Here is a 19,721-nt window from a genome sequence, read left to right on the forward strand (position 1 = left end):
CAGGTCCGAGCCTCGCGGCCCTACCCAGGCCAAGGGCAGTGGCGCTGCCGCGGCCGCGCGGCTCTGGGGAGCTGGCTGCCTTTCAGGGCCTGTCCGGGCAGTGTTTCAATGAACGAACGCTTTGCCTGATTTTACAAAGAGATAGCTGCTTTTCCCTCCTCCCCTTCTATATGCCTGCCCTGTGAGTCGAGTTCAGCTGTTTCTCATAAATAAAGGGCAGTAGGGGAATGGTGTGGTGGCTGACTTGTTTTCCCCACTCTCTGAAGTCTTCGCTGCCCTCTAGCTTGGCTGGAGCTGGGGACAGCAGAGACTTTGGAGCTCAGTGTCAGTCGCAGGGATGGTAGGAAGCAGATGCTGTCATGCGTCCCCACAGGGTTAGTGACATGAAAACCAGGGTGTACCTACGCTGTCAGGGTTTTACTGTTTGTTGGTGTGTGAGCAGCCAGGTCCATGCTCACACACCTGCTTCTCTGGGGGTCCCTGTTCATGTGGGTCGGGACTGGGTGGTCAGGCTGCCTGCTGTACCTGATACAACACAAGTGCCCTGGGGCTGTTTTCTCATCTCTTTTCCTTATTTGTAGAGACTACTGAAAAAGGTGATAACTGAGGAAATGGGAAAAATACACTTACTGATGTGTAAACAAAGGAATTAGTGATTTTTATGGGGATGTGTGTGTGTGAATCACTTACTATGCTGTGCAATGAATAAATGTCATAATTCTGTCTGCTTGAGTTTATTTAGTCAAAACTGGAGATATCCTTCAAGCCATTCTGGTTTTGGAAGCCTTGGGACCTTGAGTGGGTTTTGCTTGTTTTATTTTTCCTGTCAACTGAGTAATCTGCTTGAGATCCACAAATAAAGGCAGGATCTTTTCTCCCTTGTCTGGGAAGCTCTTCTTCCCAGCTGAGCTTTGTATTAATCCAGCTTGATGTTGTCTGCTTGGCACAGCATTCAGTAAATCACACTGTGATTTAAAGTGTTGCAAGCATGCAGTGTGTCTGCACAGGGCAAAACACTGGCATCTCATCTTTATTAGGATGACATTTGTCTTTTGGGAAAGTATATTCATCAAATCATCCTGATAGCAGTGTGTGTTGTGGCTCAGCAAAAATGGCTTTGGCAAAGAAGTCACAAAGAATAATTGTGAACTCTACAAATCTTCAAAGTCCTTACACCACAGACATAGTTCACTTGCTGCATATTCAAAAATAGAATATTTGCATTCCCCTGGAGAAGACATATAAGTTTCAGGTCTCTGTCATGGTGCCCCTGTTTCTGTGAGATAAATGTTTGCTGGTCAAAATAGTGTAAAAGATCATGAAAGCATTTATAGTTTTTTTTCCTTTCTAAGCACAAGTGTTTCAATTTGTTTTAGGTGATCTGGTGCTTCATTCTAGTGGAGAATAGGGCTTTCTTTTGATAGCACTGCTTGTTCTGTTTCAATATGGCTTCATAAAATAAATTTATGTTTGCTCCATGGATCCATCACTGCTGCATCTAACAGGGGTGTTGGAGCAAAACTCCTGCTAGAAGAAACTGTTTGTCTGAGGCCTCTGTGAAGTAACAGTAAGGGTTGCTTCTGCAGGGTTAGCAGTTCTCAGTTTTGGAGAGCAAATCCTGAGGAAGGAGAATGAGATATGGCCTCCTCCAGATGAGTTGCCAGAGCTCAGGAAGCCACACTGGTCCATTGTGTGGAGCGTGCTGGGCTGGTCAGACACTGACTTGTGCTGGTCTTGGAGAGGGGAGGGATGGGCTGAGTGTCACCCATGTTTGGGAAAGAGGGTTTGAATGGGGGAATGCTGCCCCAGCATGGAGCATTTCATAGCTGACTGCTGGAGAAGCAACAGTTTGTGTCCCCCTCCCTTGCCCCAACTCTGTGTGCTGCCATCCTCCATTGCCACTCTGTTTTTTTGTGATTGGGGGCAGGAGAGAGGAGGAAAGGATGCTGAGCAAGTGTTTCTGAACTGGGGAGGAGATGTTTTATCCTTAGTGGTGCTGCGGAGTGCAGGGAAAAAGCTTGAGAATTGTTGTAATGAACTAAATAATGTGGCAAAAAAGAAGACCCCTTCCATTCGATCAGAATAGCACTTTCTTGATTTCTAAACTGGTATTCCCCTCTTCCCCCACCAAATGCTTCTATTTTGTGCTATTAATCCTAAAATACCCAGAATTCTTTGGCAGCAGTAGATCCATGCCTAGCTTTTTGTGCTATAGCTACTAAACTACTCGTAGTTCTTTTGTATTATTCTTTCCTAGGCAGGAAGACTAGTTAGTTTTTAAAAAAATCTTTATTCTGTGTTTAAATTTGTTTTGGCTTAACCCACTTCTGAACAGTTAATATGGCTTCTGCATATCCAGGCATTATCATAAATGCATGTTGTAACAACCAGATCAAGTAGGGTAAATCCAATACTTCAGGTATGTTTTATGTGGAACTTTAGAGTATTTTTGCATTCAATTAATTCTGGGAATTTTTCGTTTTCTTGAAGCTGTATTGCTCCTCTGGGGATGGTAATTTTTATATATGTTAATGAAAGATGTGTAGAAAATTTAAGAAATGCACATGGGCTTAGAGAGAGTTGGATATTAACTCTAGAGACTCTCAGAATGGGTTTCCTGCATTTAAAATTGTGCTTAGGTAATGCATTAAATACATTAACATTTGGGTGATCTCTGTTTTCCACTTTTAAGAACAGATATGCAGTTTAGTGGACAAACATTTGGAATTCACTGCAGCTCTTTCCAAGATGGCTCTTTGGAAGACATGATGTCTGCTTCGAAATTTTGGTGTCTTTTTTATTAACGGAGAATTCCTAGTAAGAGATATTATTCTGCTTGCAATAATAATGGTTCTTATTGGACACAGAATTAGATCTGTGTGTATATTCCGTAAAGGACTAGTGATTGTAAAGCACTGGCCTTTCTGAAACAAGTAACCAGTCTTTGCATGTGCATTGGTGAAAACAAATAATGTAAGAAAACTCTTATAAATACTTCTCTATGATGTGTAAGATGATAGCTGTATAGAAATATAGATGATACACATATATACATATTTGCAAGATTAGAGCCTGAAAATTGAAAGCCCTAAAAGGAAGGGAAAAGTGTATTCTAGTGAAAGAAAATTTCATTATTCAATACAAACTTTGCTTTTTTGCAGAGGCAGCAGGATTGTGACTTGCAGTTACACAGTCAGCAACTGGAAAAATGCCAGATTCTGAAAGTAATTTGGTGTCTTCACATGTGGATGTTATAAATGGTACTTCAGTCTTGAGTGAAACGAAAATTTTGGATGAAAAGGGATCTGTTGAAAAAAGAGCAGTGACTCAGATTGGGAAGGATGGCTATCCTGACTCCATATACATAAATGCTGCTAAGATTTTTCAAGGCCTTCGTACGGAAAAGAGTTCGGGTAAAATCCTGCTGCGGTATGGAGATGCCTCAGAGTCTCCCACAGTGGCTTTTAAAGATGAGCAGTCCAGGCGTGTGTCCTATGAACTGGCTTTCAAAGCTCTAAAATGTAAGTACAAAACTCACCCAAGAATTGCTAACAGAAATGATGCAGCAGAGAAAACGTGGAAAAACAAATGTTCTGTATCTGCCTGACTGCAAAGATCTAGGGAAATTTTTATTAAGCTTCAGGTTATTACAGAGTCACCGATTCACAGAATATTCTGAATTGGAAGGCATCTACAAGGATCATTAAGGAAGGCCTGTAAGGGGATTGAACCCACAACCCTGGTGTTACTAGCATCCTGCTCTGACCAACTGAGTTCATCTCAGTGCTTCTTTTCACATCCTAATTAGGGATGAATATACATATTTACCAGACTACTCATATCCTTCAAATATTTAAATATAGCTAAGTGTTATTAGAATTTGTGAAATCAAACATTTAAAGCCTATTCTTTTTCATGTAAATGAATTACATAGGGTTGCTACTGTTGGTGATTGAATTTGCCCTCAATTTTCATGATGTTTAAAATTACAATTTAGTGACTTACTTCCATAGAATATTGAGGAGAGTGGCATAACTTGTCAACATTTTTTTCTTTTTACAGATCAAGATCTTCTTGAAGAAATGTTGGTAGATAGTAAGGTTTACCCATGCTACTCAATAGTAAGTGAACCTTTTTTTTAGGCATTTTTATTTTCTTTGTTGATGTAATTAGTACCTTTTCTGAGGATTCTACAACATTCTTCAAAAGTACCTTTTTGTACATGACAGCCTTAGACTGAAATATTGCTGATCTTTTTACATGGTTGTCTAAAGCATCCATCTCCAAAGCCTGTTGTGAGATTCTGTTGTAATTGATTGCTGGAAGTCAAAGCCTTCAAAGAAAGAAGGTGGGAGAGTGAGCCATGAACTTCACTGCAGCACAGTACTTACTCAGTGATATTGTCCATGTCCATGTTCTTTCCTTTCCCGCTGTGTCCCCTTGTGAGCAGGGGGAAAAAATGTTTCCTTCCTATCCTTGGGAGTTGGAAAACGTGGAGTGAATCCCATCGGACAAAAAATGCATTGAACCCATGGTTCATTTTCTGGGCAAACAGTACTGTATACAAATATTGTACTGGCAAAAACTGGTCCAGCTTACTCTCTCAGCATGCTTTCCTGCTTTGACATGGAAAGGAATTCTAGAGCTGGCAGAATATTCTGCTGTTCCTTCCAGTTTTGTCTTTGATGCCTTTGAAAATTGCAAGATAAACTCGAGCTGATATGGTTTGTGGACGTTGGTGTGAGCAGGCAAATGATCTAACACCATTATCTTTGACTTGTTTTTGTAAGGAAGTAAGACTTTCATGCTAACCTCTTGTGTTTGGTGGTATCTCCCTAATAACTTGTGAGAAAGTGAGAATTTTAGAAGGCATAATAACTGTAAGAATTTCATGTAAAGAGGCAGACAATAGTAACTGAAGTGCAGAAATTATTGTACTTAGCAGAAGATGCTCCCTGGTTTAAAGATTTAGACAGAGAAAGGAGGTTTTGTACATATCCCACAGGCAGAAGGGTTATTATTACAACTGAGTATATTGGATGCTACATATATAAGAATCCCACAAGAAAGTAATTGATAGGCAAGAAGTTTTTGTTAGCTTAGCTATTTAACAAAGTACTTTCTGAAGAGAAAATAATTTCAAAGTTTCAATTCTGATAACATTAGAAGTTAAGATACAGTATTTTATCTGTGTGCATGGAGAATGTTTTTAATTTTGATAACGAAAACAACTTGTAAGTTATATATTTGAGTTTTAAAAAATATTTTTAATATTTTTTAAAACTCAAATACATTTTTAAAAGCTGAAATGTTTTTTTAAAAAGTGTTTTATTAACTCTCCACAAGTAATTACTTTCATATTCTTGCAAGTAAGCATTTAAGGGTTTTTAATGCCTTTTGCATGGGAGTCTGCTGTTTGATATGGATCTTTTTGCAGAAATAATTCATGCTTTGGGTCACTTTCTCTATCCAGTTGCTTTTGTCTTGCAGCCAGATGAGCTAACCAGCTTGCTTGTTGTGATGCTTTATGACCTACAAGACCGAAAATTTCAAAACCGAAAGATTTTTGCTGAAGAGGAACTTGTAGCAGAAGTTCAGGAAATAGGGGATTATTTATACAGGTATATGTGCAAAGAGCTATTTTTTGTTGATACAGATCAGCAAAAATGAAGATTTGTATAATCAGTGCCTTTTAAAGGTAATTAATAAACATGCCTGTCACCTTAAAATTTTGTGGGTTTTTTTTTTAATGAGAGACTAGTTTAGAGGCAAGCGTTCATATTTATATAGTTATGAAAAATACAGATAAGAAACCATCCTTATATTGTGGATTATCTTGCAGGCATCTTACCTTATTTTGGCATTATTGAAACTTTCATACAATTCTAGGAAGGAAATTAAATATTCATAAATGCAAGTGTAATAGAATCAAGAGGTCATGGAATGGAATAACATTTATCTATTTAGCAGTACTTCTACTATGAAACTTTGTTAAATATTTATTATTTTAAATAATGAGAACAAAAACCAGAATACAGAAACATTTTAATATTTATTATCTCTTCTATCAAACTACAAACAACATTTTGTTTAACTCAAAAGGCATTTATTAGACAAAATTGTGTTGCTGCTGGATTTAGAATGGCCCAAAAAGTTCAATAATCTCTTAAGTGCAAGGTATTTCTGGAGGGCAGTGAGTAAGATATCTGAAGTAGTTCACCAGCAATTTTTATTTATTTTGAATTATCATGTATCAGGAATGTGCATGAAGCCTGTGGGAAGAAAAGACTGGAAATATTTTCTCAGACATTTTCATGTAATAATAATAAAAGTGACTCCTGGTTGCCATCATACTTGTATTGTATTTGTACATGTTTAGGAGCCAGCTTTCATCAAATGCTCATTCTGCACATGTATGTATTTACATTTTCAAATGTTCAAAGGCATCTGATGGTTGTATTCTACACATTGCAGTCCCAAAACATACTGAGATTTTTTTTAACTGTCTGAGAAAATGGATGTATTTGAGAGTCCCCTGCTATAATTCCAGTCCTGCCTGATTGAAATAAAATAATCATAGCTATTGAATACCACCTTGCATCTGCTGTTGTCTGGGGAAGAAAAGATTCTGTAACTCTATTTTCTGTTGCAGCTTGCAGAAGGAGGTGTCCCTTTTGGATTTGGTTTCTGAGCAAGATGGTTTTGTAACAGAAATGTTGCATGCTAACAGCTGATGAAAACATTTATAAAACTTACTAAACTTGTGACTGTTTTTATAGCTATGAGACCAAACTGGCAGCTGCGCTAGCACGATGTCGCATCAAACATGATGCTCTTTCAATTGAATACTTTGTACCAGAAACCATATCAAAGCAGGAACAAAGGACTTCTGCTCTACCTATCTATTTTTGGATAAACACATTTAAAATCAGGTGAGATCTTTAAAATTGATGTTTTTGCATATGAAACAATATAGTTTGCTATATACTTGTTTTAGAATTTCTAGGTTATATTTTTAGCAGTAATTAAAAATTCTTACTGGAAAACTCTGCTTAATGCAGTGCCATTGTGTTGTATTTTTTGGTAGTTTTTATATATTGTAATAGTGGTATTTATACACTGTTTTGAAACAGTTCTTCTTGCTGTTTTGTTGCTTGTGTGGGTCATTCAAATAAATGAGGAAATAAAGTTATAAAAAAATATGGGTGAGTTAACTTGGTGACAAAAAAGAAGGGAAAATGTCTTTAAAGGCAGGTGTATTAGTGTAAACCATAATCTTGACAAAGGGTGTTAAAACACAATGCTTAAACCTGCTGTTTATTCTATAAGGATAATGTAAACTTGAAATTAAAATACACATTTTAAAATCCTTGTGTTCTGTAGGCTACTATATATGTAACACTGCTGTTCCCAGTTCTGTACTAACTGATACATGAACCATACCAGATTATCCTGTTACCTGTTTTCTTAGACAAGTAATCCATTTTATAATGTTTTCAAGAATTTTGTTTTACTATTCTTGTCTTGGATCAATGTTCAGTGCTTAGGTTATAGGCTCTTCAAGATAATGTACCTTTCTTTGAGTGTGAGTTTAGAGCCCTTAAATAGGAAATAAATAAAAGCTGCTCCTTTCATCCCATGTTTAATGTACTGTATAAACTTATGGCACTGTCTGAAATAGCATTTCAACAAATATCTCTTGCTATATATACCTTTAAATCTTTATGATATTTGAATTGCTAACCTCAGCAGTTATGCCTTCATTACATTTACACAAGGATTCTTTCAGTGTCAGCCATTAAAATTATTGGTGAGTTGGGCTAGATTGAAGGCAATTGAAAGAACTAAAGCATTCCATCAGTAAATTTATTACAGCATCTCCTGAGCACATGGACATTTCTGTTTTGATGCTTTGAATCATCCTCTGAAGACACATGCCTCTTTCTTAATTAATTGTATCAGACTTATTAACTTAACTGTTTCAAACAAGAACTTACATACCTAAAGGAGAGTGAGTTTCCCTCCTGCATTAGACAGTACGCATTTTATACCTATGTACGTATGCATATATATGCACACACGATAAGAAGTAAAAAATTCTTATAATCAATGTAAACTATGCTGCTTAAGTAACTCTTGTATATTTAATGGTCAGAGTTGTATGTTAACAGCCTTGAAGATGTTATCAGAGATTTGGAGATGAAGGGGTTCACAAAGGTTGAATCTGTGTCAGACTTTGACCATTACACGTATGCTGTGGACCAACATTGCCAAGATGTATTGGTTTTTCCTTCCTCTCTTAAAGAAGAACTGCTTAATTTAGATGTTTTTGCAGATTGCAAACTCTTACTGCAGGTGAGTTGATGTTCAGCCTTGAGTAAGATGATCTGAAAATTGAAATAATTGCTTTGCTTTAGAAAGAGGTTGTGTATTGTGTGACTATTCTATTAAATCAGTCAGGCAGTGATAAACTCTCATAAAGTTTTGGACATTTGTAATAATTAGGTTACAAACTGATCCACTTACTAAATTTAGCATACAAATGTCAATGCTTAATTGATAGCTGCAATTAAGTTAGTAGAATGTTTTAAATTTAATCTTAGAGCTGTTGAACTAAATATAAAAAGTGGTCAAAAGAGGCAGTCTCACTTCTGAAAATGTGAGGAAAGCATAACTCCATATGCTTTCCCCCAGTTAGTAGATAGTGAATAGTTAGTAGATAGTGATAGTGGTATGCTATTGTAATATTTCTTCTTCTTCAAATGCATGTTTGTGATGGAATGATCACAGTTCTTTGTATTTTGGGTAGTGTGGTTCCTTGATCTCCATAACCCCCACTGGTCTTTTTCCTGACTTGCCATTGTTAGACTCCCCGGTGAAGTTTGGTGGGAGGTTTCTGTTCTAGAGTAGAGGTTTGCAGTAACCATGCAACAACACAGCCATGAATTATCTGAATTGTCTGATGATTCTTGAGTGCCTAGCTGAAACATTTCAACCTGCATTTTCACTAGATGTCTGAAAACTTTAGCCTCAAAATTTATTGCTCAACTTAAAAAGTGACTCAGTATTCAACATTCCATTTCAGTTTGTAGATTTTAAATACAATACTTACAGAAAAGATCTATAGATGACAGCCCTGTAGGTAATGGGAACAAATTCTGAGTGTAACTACTTTTAAAAGTATTCAAAATGAGTAAATTAAACCATCAAAACCTCCATCTCTGTGGTGGGGTAGGGTGTTGCTTGAATGCTGTGTGTACATAGACAGTGATGTGAATTTAAAGGCTTAGCACTTTCTTTTTCCCTTTCCATTTATCATCAATTTGTCAGATTTCGTGCAAGACCTGGTATCTGTGGTCAGTATCTTCACTCCTTGCCTTTTAAAGTAATTTGATAAAGTTTTCTCTTAATCACCAGTGGTACAAAAGCATTTACTCTTGTGGAGCTGTCTCTTCTACTTTCTGCATTCCAATCTGCCTCTCTGTTGTTCAAATTTCAGCAAAATCTTGATCTTTGATCTCCAAGGGCAACATTTCTCCTGTAATTATCATCAAGAGCTATGTGAATAGTTTTGCATTTCTCTGTTAAGCTCCCTCAGAGGATGAATTCTGCCTGAATTGTGGCCAATGTTTGTCTTTTCTGGAACAAGCTGTTGGTAGGAGTTCTTCCTTACGAGGATGATATGTACTTTATTTTCACCTATAGATACTATGCTTTTTCTTGTATGATTTAGAATTAAGTTATTTAAATTTATTGAGTGACTGCTTGGTTTTGTAATGTATTTAATTCTGTATTAGCAAATATCCCTGATTAGTTTTTTTCCTCCTTTCTTTTCCATTTCCTATGAAAACATTGGAAGACTTTCCTAATTTGGAAAAGAAGGTTGGCATTCATAGAAACCAAGATAGCTGATCATAGTTGATTTTTGTGTCATTGTGTTGCAGGATAAGTCTCGCAGCCTCGCTGTGCACTCCGCACGCGCGCTGTTGAGCGAAGGTGCTGACGTTATAATGGCTCACGTGGGTTCCCACCTGACCATTGCCCATATGTCAGTGCTGACAAATGACAGCAGCTCCAGCATTTTTGTTTGTGGTGTGAAATCTTTGGCAAAAGAAGAAGAACTGATGAACAATTTCAGTCACATGGGATGTACAAGTAGGTGCTAAAACAGTTGGTATTCAAGAAGTATTGTAATACAGTTTGTGATGTCTAAATATGGACTAATTCTGTCAGAACTCAGAGATCCCTTCTTTGGCAGCTTGGGGATGGCAGTAACAACTTTTTTGTCACAAGGTGAGCTGATAGCTCTTCAGCTACAGTCAAGTTAATAACAGCCTAACCCTATCATAGATGCAAGCTCCTGAAATACTGGTGTAGAAGTAGCTACTACATAGCAGTTGGTGTAGCTGGTAGCGGGGAACTTTTGGTGTTTTAGCTCTTGCTTTCAGTCTGATTTCCAGCTGTTTGAGAGTGTTAATCCAAAACACATGCCTGTCCAGTTTACCTGGAGGACACTATCAGGACAGAATGCAGCACATTAACTGTCTTCTCCGTGGAAGATGCAGCCTTTCAATCAGTTTGAAATCCATAGGCCATACTGTGGAGAATCTGAATCTAGCAGGCTCTAGCTCTGTCCAATTCTGTGTAACACCACAGTCTCTTCACCTCTGTCACCTGTGGGCAGGCTTGCTTGCAGTCTCTAAGTGTTGAGTTTTCCCTGTTTTTCAGATATTTGGTTGTTACATGAAGACTTTACTGAGCTTCGGCCAACAGACCCAAGACTTGAAAAGGCAAAAGTTATTTTGCTGATACCACAATGCTCGGAGCTGGGTGCTGGCAATCCAATGGAGCTTATTTTAAGTGAGCACAGAGGTAAATTTTGATACAATATCTAGCTCATAGATCCAAGTATTGTGGTCTAGACAGTGCAGGTGCTTCCGTAAATTGTATAATTTTATTAAAGAAATCTTCCTTATTTTAATTACTATAAAATATATAAATTAACTTGCATAATTCTGTGACTGCTTTAGATTGATAGTATGAAGGTTTGAGGGTGATTCTGGGGAGCAGAGTGTGTATAGCTTTTTTTAAAGTAAAAAGATAAAGGCAGAAAATTTATTTGAAGATACCAACGTGTATATAATTTTCTATTTGATTACATTCCTTTATTGGCTGTTTGTATAAATCCTTTCACTGTGCAATTTTCATTAACTAGAAGCAAGTAAGAGACACCAGTAATTACAGGTAAAGAAGTAAAGCAAATAAATCAGGCACTCCTTGGTATTCTAATTTGTAAAACCTATCTTCCCACTGTACCAGTAATAACCATGTCTGCTTGTGCAAACAACTGAATTTTTAGACACTAATACAAATTGCAAGACTAAATTTACTACTCTCTGCTTTTAGATGCAGAATTGCTACGAGACCTTTTCCAGGGATTTGTGTCTGAGGATAAACTCAGGATTCTTGCTGAGAGGCAGCTTAATGAGTTGCTTCATGCACTGAAATGTAAGTGTGCTAGTTTCCCAGTTTCTGGGAAGACTATCACCAGTTTTAATATAGTTTAAAATGCACAAATTACTCTATTAATTATGAATAAGCATGTAACCAAACCCCCTGTCAATGATTTCCTCCAGTCTGAATGTGTTTCTGTGCCCTAGTGTCCACCAGACATTAATATTTCTCAGTATTTTGTAGAGAGCTGGCTTATGGCTTAGTTGTACTCTGCTTTAGAAATTCTGCAAATGTAGTCTCCCTCCATCTGCATGCTGCCACTTTTTTCCTCTCTCCTTTGGTAGCTGTGTGAAAAGACTGGAGACAGTTTTGACTTTGTGCTGAAATCTGCAAATATTTGAAAATATTTTAATTATTTAAAAACAGTAGAGATCAGGAGGTAAAAGTGACATAATTTTTATGATGCTTTTAATCCTTACCAAAGCACTGTCAGTATGAAGAATCTGAAGAGTAAAAAAGTTGTGTTTTGTTTTGTAGTTAACAAAGTACAAGCTATTGTTTACTGCACTTGCTCAATTTACCCAGAAGAAAATGAACTTGTAGTGAAAAAAGCACTGGAATCTGCAGTGGAGGGAGATAAAGTACGACCATATAGGTACAGAATGAGTAGTTATATCTGTAGAAAAATTAAAGTATGACTTTGAATTGTAGCATAATTCTTATCCTAGACTGATATGCATCTTGCATGAAATTAAAATAGCTTTTGCTGCCTGTCATGCCATTCTTTCTGTTTATGAGATTTCTTAGCAGTATTCTATTGACTTTCTCATCTAATATTTTTGTTCATCTGAAATTAAGATGGGAGGAAAGCATCACTGGTTGGAAATAACATTCTTCAGATAGAGCTATTGCTATTACTGTGTTAGTGTTCAGAGAATGAAACTAACTTGCTAGCATGCTCTCTGCTGCTGATGTAGAATGATCAATTTCAAAGGAAAAGAAACTAACTCTTAAATTGTAAGATTCATACAGAAGAATAAGAACCCTTTGCTGTAGGATTGCTCATTGCTGTATTCAGGTGAATGACTTCTGGGAAGGACAGGTTACAGTAAGAGATCATCCTGTGCAATCATGGAAAATACAAACTTATATGAAAAAAGTATGTATGCTGTATACTTCATATGTAGTTATAACCTGTTAGCTATCACCCTGTCAGCCAGAGGAATTGTTAAAAGACTGATGGGTATTTTCTGTATTTTCCTTTCAGTCACATAAGTGCAAACAGCTGGCATTCACTTGCACAGTGATACAGTAGTGCATTACTGGATGTAGGTTTAAAAGAGTTCAGGTTGTAAAAAGTGCAGAAGAGTAATATTATATTTTTAGATTTTATATTACCTTAGTTAATAGTCTGGCTATCAAAGGAAAAGGTACTGTGGTTCAAATATTCAGTGTAACTAAATTTTGCATGATTAAAAGAGTAAATATTAACTGTGGCCAGTCCAAAGAAGGTTTAAAAGTTGTATGTTATTCATAAGACCCAGTGCAACAAAGTGCATCTTTTTTTAAATTCACTGATAGAAAATAGCAATCTGCTTGATTTTTTTACAGTAAGTGGGATGAAATCAGGGTATGTCTTGCCTATGATTTATGCCTCTTGGTTGGGTTTTCCTTTGGAATTTGAAATTTTCTGGAGTCTGTCTTGACCTCTGTGCAGCTATTACTCTATGGGGAGAACTTGGGGAACCTTGGAATGTAATGGTCTCTAAATTATTGAATATAAATAATATGTAAATCCATAACATAGAAATTAATTTTTTTAAAAGTTCTGGAGCTTTAATTATTTTTAAAAAAATCCCCCTTGTGTAAAACCCCTCCCTCACCACAAAGCTAAGCCAAAATGTTCACTGTTGTGCAGAAGCATCATGAATGTTGTCAAAGCACCAAATCATATTATACTTTCAAAAAGACAATCTTGGATGGTAAGAAAAGGACAATAAAATTACATTAGGATTTTTTCAGACGTGAGCAAATTTGTGACTGACAACTGATTGAGTTTCATAAATGACAATTTCAGATTCAGTTCCTCCTTCCCTGTCATGCAGTATCTTGGATGTTTCATCATAGTCCTTGGTACAATAAAGCTGCTGGTAATCAGCACAAACAGAGCAGTAATAGATTGCCATAAATAAAATATACAGAGTGATTATGCTTAAGATGAAAGCTCAAGTAATTTAAGATGCATGTACTACTTACAAAAATTCCTTTTACACTTTTCTTAGAATTAATTAGAGAACTTGTTTGACTAAAACAGTGGAGTACAGAATGAAAGGCTGTTGCAGAGTTACTAACCCCCACGTTCACAGTATCTTTGAGAGACAAATCATTATAAAATATGTTGTATGATCATCAAAGACCTACTGAATAAGAATTCCCTTTTCCAATAAATGCATTTCTCTGTAACCATCTTTGAATAAAGCTCTGTCACAAGAGGGTTAGTGGAGCATTAAGGAGTAGGACGCTATTGTACAGTCCTCAGTGAAGAGGAGGGAATTATAATTACAAAAGGACATTTTGATAGTGTTTTTCTGTACTGAGACAGCTTAGTATAGTTTGCTAGCCTTATGAGCCAAGTCCTTGAGACTGCTTTATAACAGGCAGGCATTTCTGGAATTCAAGGGGAACAGAAGAGGCTAGTTCTTGCAAAACTGTAAAATTGGAGAAAAAGCCCTCAATTAGAACAAATAGCAAATTTTCCCAACCTAAGATTTTTAGCTTAGATAGATATTTATTATGATATTTATTATTATTATTACTATTATTACTATAACTCAAAGTCAACACTTCTACAATTTCTGCAAGCTCCTTAGTGTTTTCAGACCATTCCCCAACTTCAGGGACAACTTGATCACTCAATAATTGCACACCTGAGAAAGAACATAGTTTTTTGTTGTCATATTATGTATTTATTATCTGGTAATTAATATTCTTAATAATTGGAGAAAAAAAGGAATTACTGAAAAAAAGTGGAAAAAACCCCCACAATTCTAAAAAGATGAATTCTCGTGCCTTTCTTGAATTGTGTTTTTAAAAAATAATGATAAAGTTATGTTACTGAAAGACGTAATTTGAAAATGACTTTTAATGTATCCTTGTCTATTTTCTTTTACATTCTTAAATATTATTTTCTGGTCTGCCATTTCTTTTTCACAGGCTTATTCCTTCTATTTTTTCTACTTGCTCTGATTCAGAGTCTTCCACTGAAATGTTTTTCAAAATGGAGCCATCAGAAATTTCCAGTGGTTGTTTCCTAGCTGTTCTAGAGAGAGAGGTAAGCTATGAAAATAACCATTTAAAATCACTTCACAGAAGATGAGTACTGCAAATTTGCGCAGAAGAATAACAAAATGGACATTTGAAATAAAAATCCTGGCTGCTCTTTAGTTGTCTTAAGACCAAAAGACAGGTGAGCAGTTGAAATGTGCCACTTCTGGAATTTTATGCTGAGCACAAGTTTAAAAGCTGTGCCTGTTCTGGAGCTCATGATCAGAGCAGACCCTTGATCCAAGTTAGTGCCAGCAAGATCTAGAGGAAATACATTGCTGTTATCACACTTTGGAATGAAATGCAGAGCTTGATTCGACTCAGGATAAATGGTATCTAGTAAATGTATTTGTTATATGTGTCACCAAGATTTTTCTGTATCCAAGCAACTGAAATCTTAATCCCTATGTGTGACACTATTATAATTTGAATAAAATAGATGTGGATATGTTTACTTCCCAAACTAAGGCATATGCAAATCTAGCTTGAAAGGCAGGGGACTTTTGCTGAGTAAACGGAAAAGTCTTGGCATGATTCCTAAGGAAAGGCCTTAAAGGGCTAGTTTGCATCTCTGAGCATCAACATTTTCCTCTTGTCTCTAAGAAAAACACACATTTTTTCCATCAAAAGTGGAAGGGCTGTGGGGAAGAACTAATCCCAATTTCATTGCAAATTAAAGATAGGAGATCTTGGTTATTTGTACCATTTTCTGTCATGCTGCAATTACAGTGCTTGAAAGAAGCTTGCCTCTTGGGGGAAGTTAGATTTTACTAAGAGAATTACATATGAAAAGCCTTTCAAGTTACCTATTATTGACCTCTTTCTTTACAATATTAAATATTTTAAACTTGGTCTGAGTTTTAGTTAATCATGCTATGTGCATCTCTCTACCATATTGTCTCTCTCCAGAGAAACAAACATTTTGTTGCAGGTAGTTAATTCAAGTAATTTTTCTGGGTCAAATTCTAATACAAAGAAGCAATTGCTCCAATGGCCAATTTTTAGGTGATGCAGCAAATGAACATTTTCCACAAAGTAGAAAACATGTATTTACAACTTAAACTGAAATTCCTTGTTTACAGAAACGTTCTTAGCTAGTTGTAAATAGTTTCTCCCCCATTGTTTCTCTTTATATACTTGGATGTTGAGCTGGTTCCCAGTTTGAGAGTTCCTTACTTACGTATTATGAGCAAGAACTTTCATTACTGTGAAAATTATTCCTCTTTAATGTTACTGAAATGTCTGTATTTTAGTAAGTACTTCTGATACACGCACACAATGGATATTTTGTTCTTACAGGCACATTACAGAGCAAGTCAGTGTGGGAATATGTTGGTTTTGGCTGGGGTGGAGTTAATTTTCCTCACAGTGGCTGGTGTGGAGCTGTGTTTTGGATTTGTGCTGAACACAGGGTTGATGACCTAGAAATGGTTTTGTTATTTCTGAGCAGGGCTTACACAGAGCCAAGGCCTTTTGTGCTTTTCATAGTGCTGCACTGGTGGTGTGTGGCAGGCTGGGAGGAGACACAGCCAGGACAGGTGACCCAAACTGACCAAAGGGATATTCCAGACCATGTGAGATTGTGCTCACTGTATAAAGAGGGGGGAAGGAGGAGGAAGGGAGGACTTTTGCACTAATGGCAGTGGTCTTCCCAGGGAACCACAGTCTTTATCTTAACCCAGGAGTTCCCTAGCTTTATTCTTCCATTTCCTTCCCTGATTCTGTTCTTGGGGCACTGAGCAAGCAGCCACGTGGGGATTGGCGAGCAGCTGGGGTTAAACAGCTGGTTGCCAAGACAGACACACATTACAGAGCCCAGAACTGAGCTTCCTCTCTTTGGGTCAGTAGAGAAGAAAGCCTCTGAAGAACAAATGCTCCAGTACTTCTTTACACAAGTCAAGTTCCTAATTTTGTGAATAAATAGTTTGGTTAGCATTTATTACATGTGACTTAAGTCCTTCTGCTAGATTCTGCTCTTTTTCTCATGGAGTAAATTCTGAGAAGCTCTGTATTTTGGTGTAGATTTATTGTTGTTTCCTGTGAAATTTTCAGAAAAAGGCATCTGCTAAAGACATTTTGGCTTCTGCTGCAGCAAAAGCTCTACTAGATGGCATTGTTGAAGAAAAACCAAAAGAAGAGGTGAAAAAGCCGAAAGTAAAACAACGTAGGCGTAAGGCTGCTGCTGGTGACCGCAAGCCAAAAGCTGCAAAGCTCCTTCCCCGCCAAGCTGCAGCTAATGTTAAGGCTGAAGCTCCTGTGTCTAAAGCAGCCCATAAGATACAAGAAACGCATGTGTGCCCCATATGCCCAAAAAGCCCAACCAGTAAGATACAAGAAAAACATGCATGCCCCACAAAAGCAAAGACTGGGCAAGGGAAAAAAGCAGCCAGTGACACACCACAGAAGACTGGGCAAGGGAAAAAAGCAGCCAGTGACACACCACAGAAGACTGCGCAAGGGAAAAAAGCAGAGTGACACACCACAGAAGACTGGGCAAGGGAAAAAAGCAGCCAGTGACACACCACAGAAGACTGCAAGGGAAAAAAGCAGCCAGTGACATACAACAAAAGAATGTGTGCCAAACAAAAGCAGCCAGTAACACACAGCAAAAGAACGTGCCCCAAACAGACAGCTGTGTTGAGCTGAAGAAATCTGTGAACCTTGACTGACACACAGCACCACTGAAAGTGCAGAAGCCAACATCTCATCTGTCACCTCTGGGCAAGGTGTATGAGAGACAGACACCTGCTCAAAAGGCATGCACAGAACAGAACAGGGGTGTACTGAAGCCACCAACAATCACTTTGCCTTCACTGATAACACCATTTGAAAGGTTGTAATGAAACAAACCCACGGTATCAGCGTTGCTTTCATGGCCACACTGGAGCACAGGGTACAAGTGGTTGGATATTTCCACCACCCTGGTCAAAAATGGTCAAGCCAACTTGGCTGTATGAACCTTCAGACTGTGCCCGCACTTTGTAAAGAAGGTAAAGGTTCCTGTATATTAATCAATAGTCTTAAATTACAGTATATACTTATGCAAGGATAATCTGGCCTTGGGAAAGATATATTATGGGCTATGTATATAGAAATATCCATGTTAGATAGTAACTTCTCATCCAGTAATCACACTTTAAGTGAATGGAGCTCAGCTGCCTAAGGGTGATAGATTGTTGGGGGAAGTGAGGTCAAAAACCTGTAGCCTCTTGCTATACAGTCTGAAGTAAGAAGTTAAATTGTATACCCAACTCCTCACTGTGTCTAAACCTGTACAGGTAATCAGTTTCAAACCGATGTTTTAAAAGTGAGACTGAATTTTTTAAAGTGGCTTTTCTTTACAAGTGCTAGATACCAGTTTTGTGACTTTCCACTTAAGACAGATGCATGGAAAATAAGCCTTGTATTTCTAAAACTAGATGTGAACTTTTGTACAGGAAACTGGCCAAGTACATTAAATCCCATGCATAGGCTTTCTGGTGTGTGTTCTCTTGATTTCTTCTTAAGTGTACATTGAAATACTAACAGTGAAAAATAGATCAAATATTCTCATGCTAAAAACACTGAATCGTCATCATAATGTCACATCAGACTATGTCATGGTTCATAACTGCTTTTTATCAATTTCTTAACATAAACAGTTCTTATTTGAAAAGAGCTGCTATTGTCAAAGTAACAGTTTTATAAATGTTACCGTTAGTCAGCTGAATAGTGACTGGACAAAGAGTAGCTGCCTGTCTTTGAAAACAGCTGTGGGCTTCCAAGCTGCTCCCTTTTGCTAGCAAAGATAAAATAACTGTAAAACATCTACAACTGTCTTGTAATCTGAGTAGTGGATAAAAGGAGGCATAGAGATACTTTTAACAGTAAACCTGATTTGTATCTAGAACTTGTAAAAATGAAAGAGACAGCACAGCAATACAGAAAGACAAAGGTATCTGTGGCCCAGAAATTTTCTCTAGGCAACCATTTCAGATACTTGAGAAGAGTGCTGCCAGGAGCATCACCACTACAGTGTGGGACTTAACCAATTCAACATATGGGTCTGGATTTAGACCCATCCAGAGAAAATGTTATAACATCTCTATTTTGTCTTCACCCACACCAGTCAGTGTCACTGGATCAGCAGTACCTTTTTAAGAAAGGATGTGAATGATATTACCCCAGCAGTGTAGGCAGCTGGCTCTTGTTCATTTGATAAATATCCTTGCTTTCACTGAATCAGTGAAAATTTCTTACAGCATTTTAATCTGAGCCAGCTGTGCTATACAAAGACATCCCTCACCCTCTGCATATCCCTGTGAGCAATCCATGCTCCTTGCCTGCTCCAGTAATACAATGAACTCTACTCTTATTTCTGAATAAACTTGTTAGGATAGATTTAGACCCATACACATGCCATGTGTAGAACCAGAAAAAAAAATTTATTTCAAAACCATCTAGGAGGAGGAGAGATTCTACATGTTGGATGGAAGGAATGGACACTGTGGAGACTTTTTTTTCCCAATATGGTTGTTAAATGCTTAAAATAAACTTAAGAGATTCTGCAGTTAAATAATGATCTTTTTTAAAAAATCAAGATCTGTATAATTCATTATGAAAGTTGAAATTACTTGTAAAACAACATACATGTGTCTAATAAAAGAATTTCTGGGCTACTTACGTCATATGTGCCATGATGTTCCTCACTTGGCCTCATCTCGCTTTCAGGAATTTGCATTTTTGACACAGTATGGAGGTTAAACGAGTCAGAATCTTGATGTCTTACCAAGAATATCAGAGAGTGAATATTTCAACTGCAGATCAGCAGCTTACTTTGTAAGCATGCAACATCACATGGTGGCAACACCTGGGACTGACTTCAGATGACTTGTAGGTAGATGCCTGTAACAGTCTTTTTACAGTAAAAGTGTTTCTTATGTAACTATTTTTCTGTAATCCAG

The 19,721-nt window shown here is 37.3% G+C and overlaps 1 protein-coding gene across 1 annotated transcript; it reads left to right on the top strand.

Moving 5' to 3' along the window:
* The first annotated feature begins 3,161 nt into the window (after positions 1-3,161).
* Positions 3,162-17,618, top strand: NSUN7 (NOP2/Sun RNA methyltransferase family member 7). The gene is made up of 13 exons (XM_031055605.1): positions 3,162-3,521; positions 4,063-4,121; positions 5,491-5,621; positions 6,780-6,932; positions 8,172-8,355; positions 9,945-10,155; positions 10,729-10,872; positions 11,407-11,508; positions 11,992-12,109; positions 14,668-14,785; positions 16,831-17,231; positions 17,306-17,373; positions 17,455-17,618. The coding sequence occupies exons 1-13, from the start codon at positions 3,209-3,211 to the stop codon at positions 17,616-17,618; spliced, it is 2,166 nt and encodes a 721-aa protein (XP_030911465.1). The 5' UTR covers positions 3,162-3,208.
* Positions 17,619-19,721: the final 2,103 nt, after the last annotated feature.

This window comes from Geospiza fortis, unplaced genomic scaffold, assembly GCF_000277835.1.
Source record: "Geospiza fortis unplaced genomic scaffold, GeoFor_1.0 scaffold40, whole genome shotgun sequence".
NCBI classification, from domain to species: domain Eukaryota; kingdom Metazoa; phylum Chordata; class Aves; order Passeriformes; family Thraupidae; genus Geospiza; species Geospiza fortis.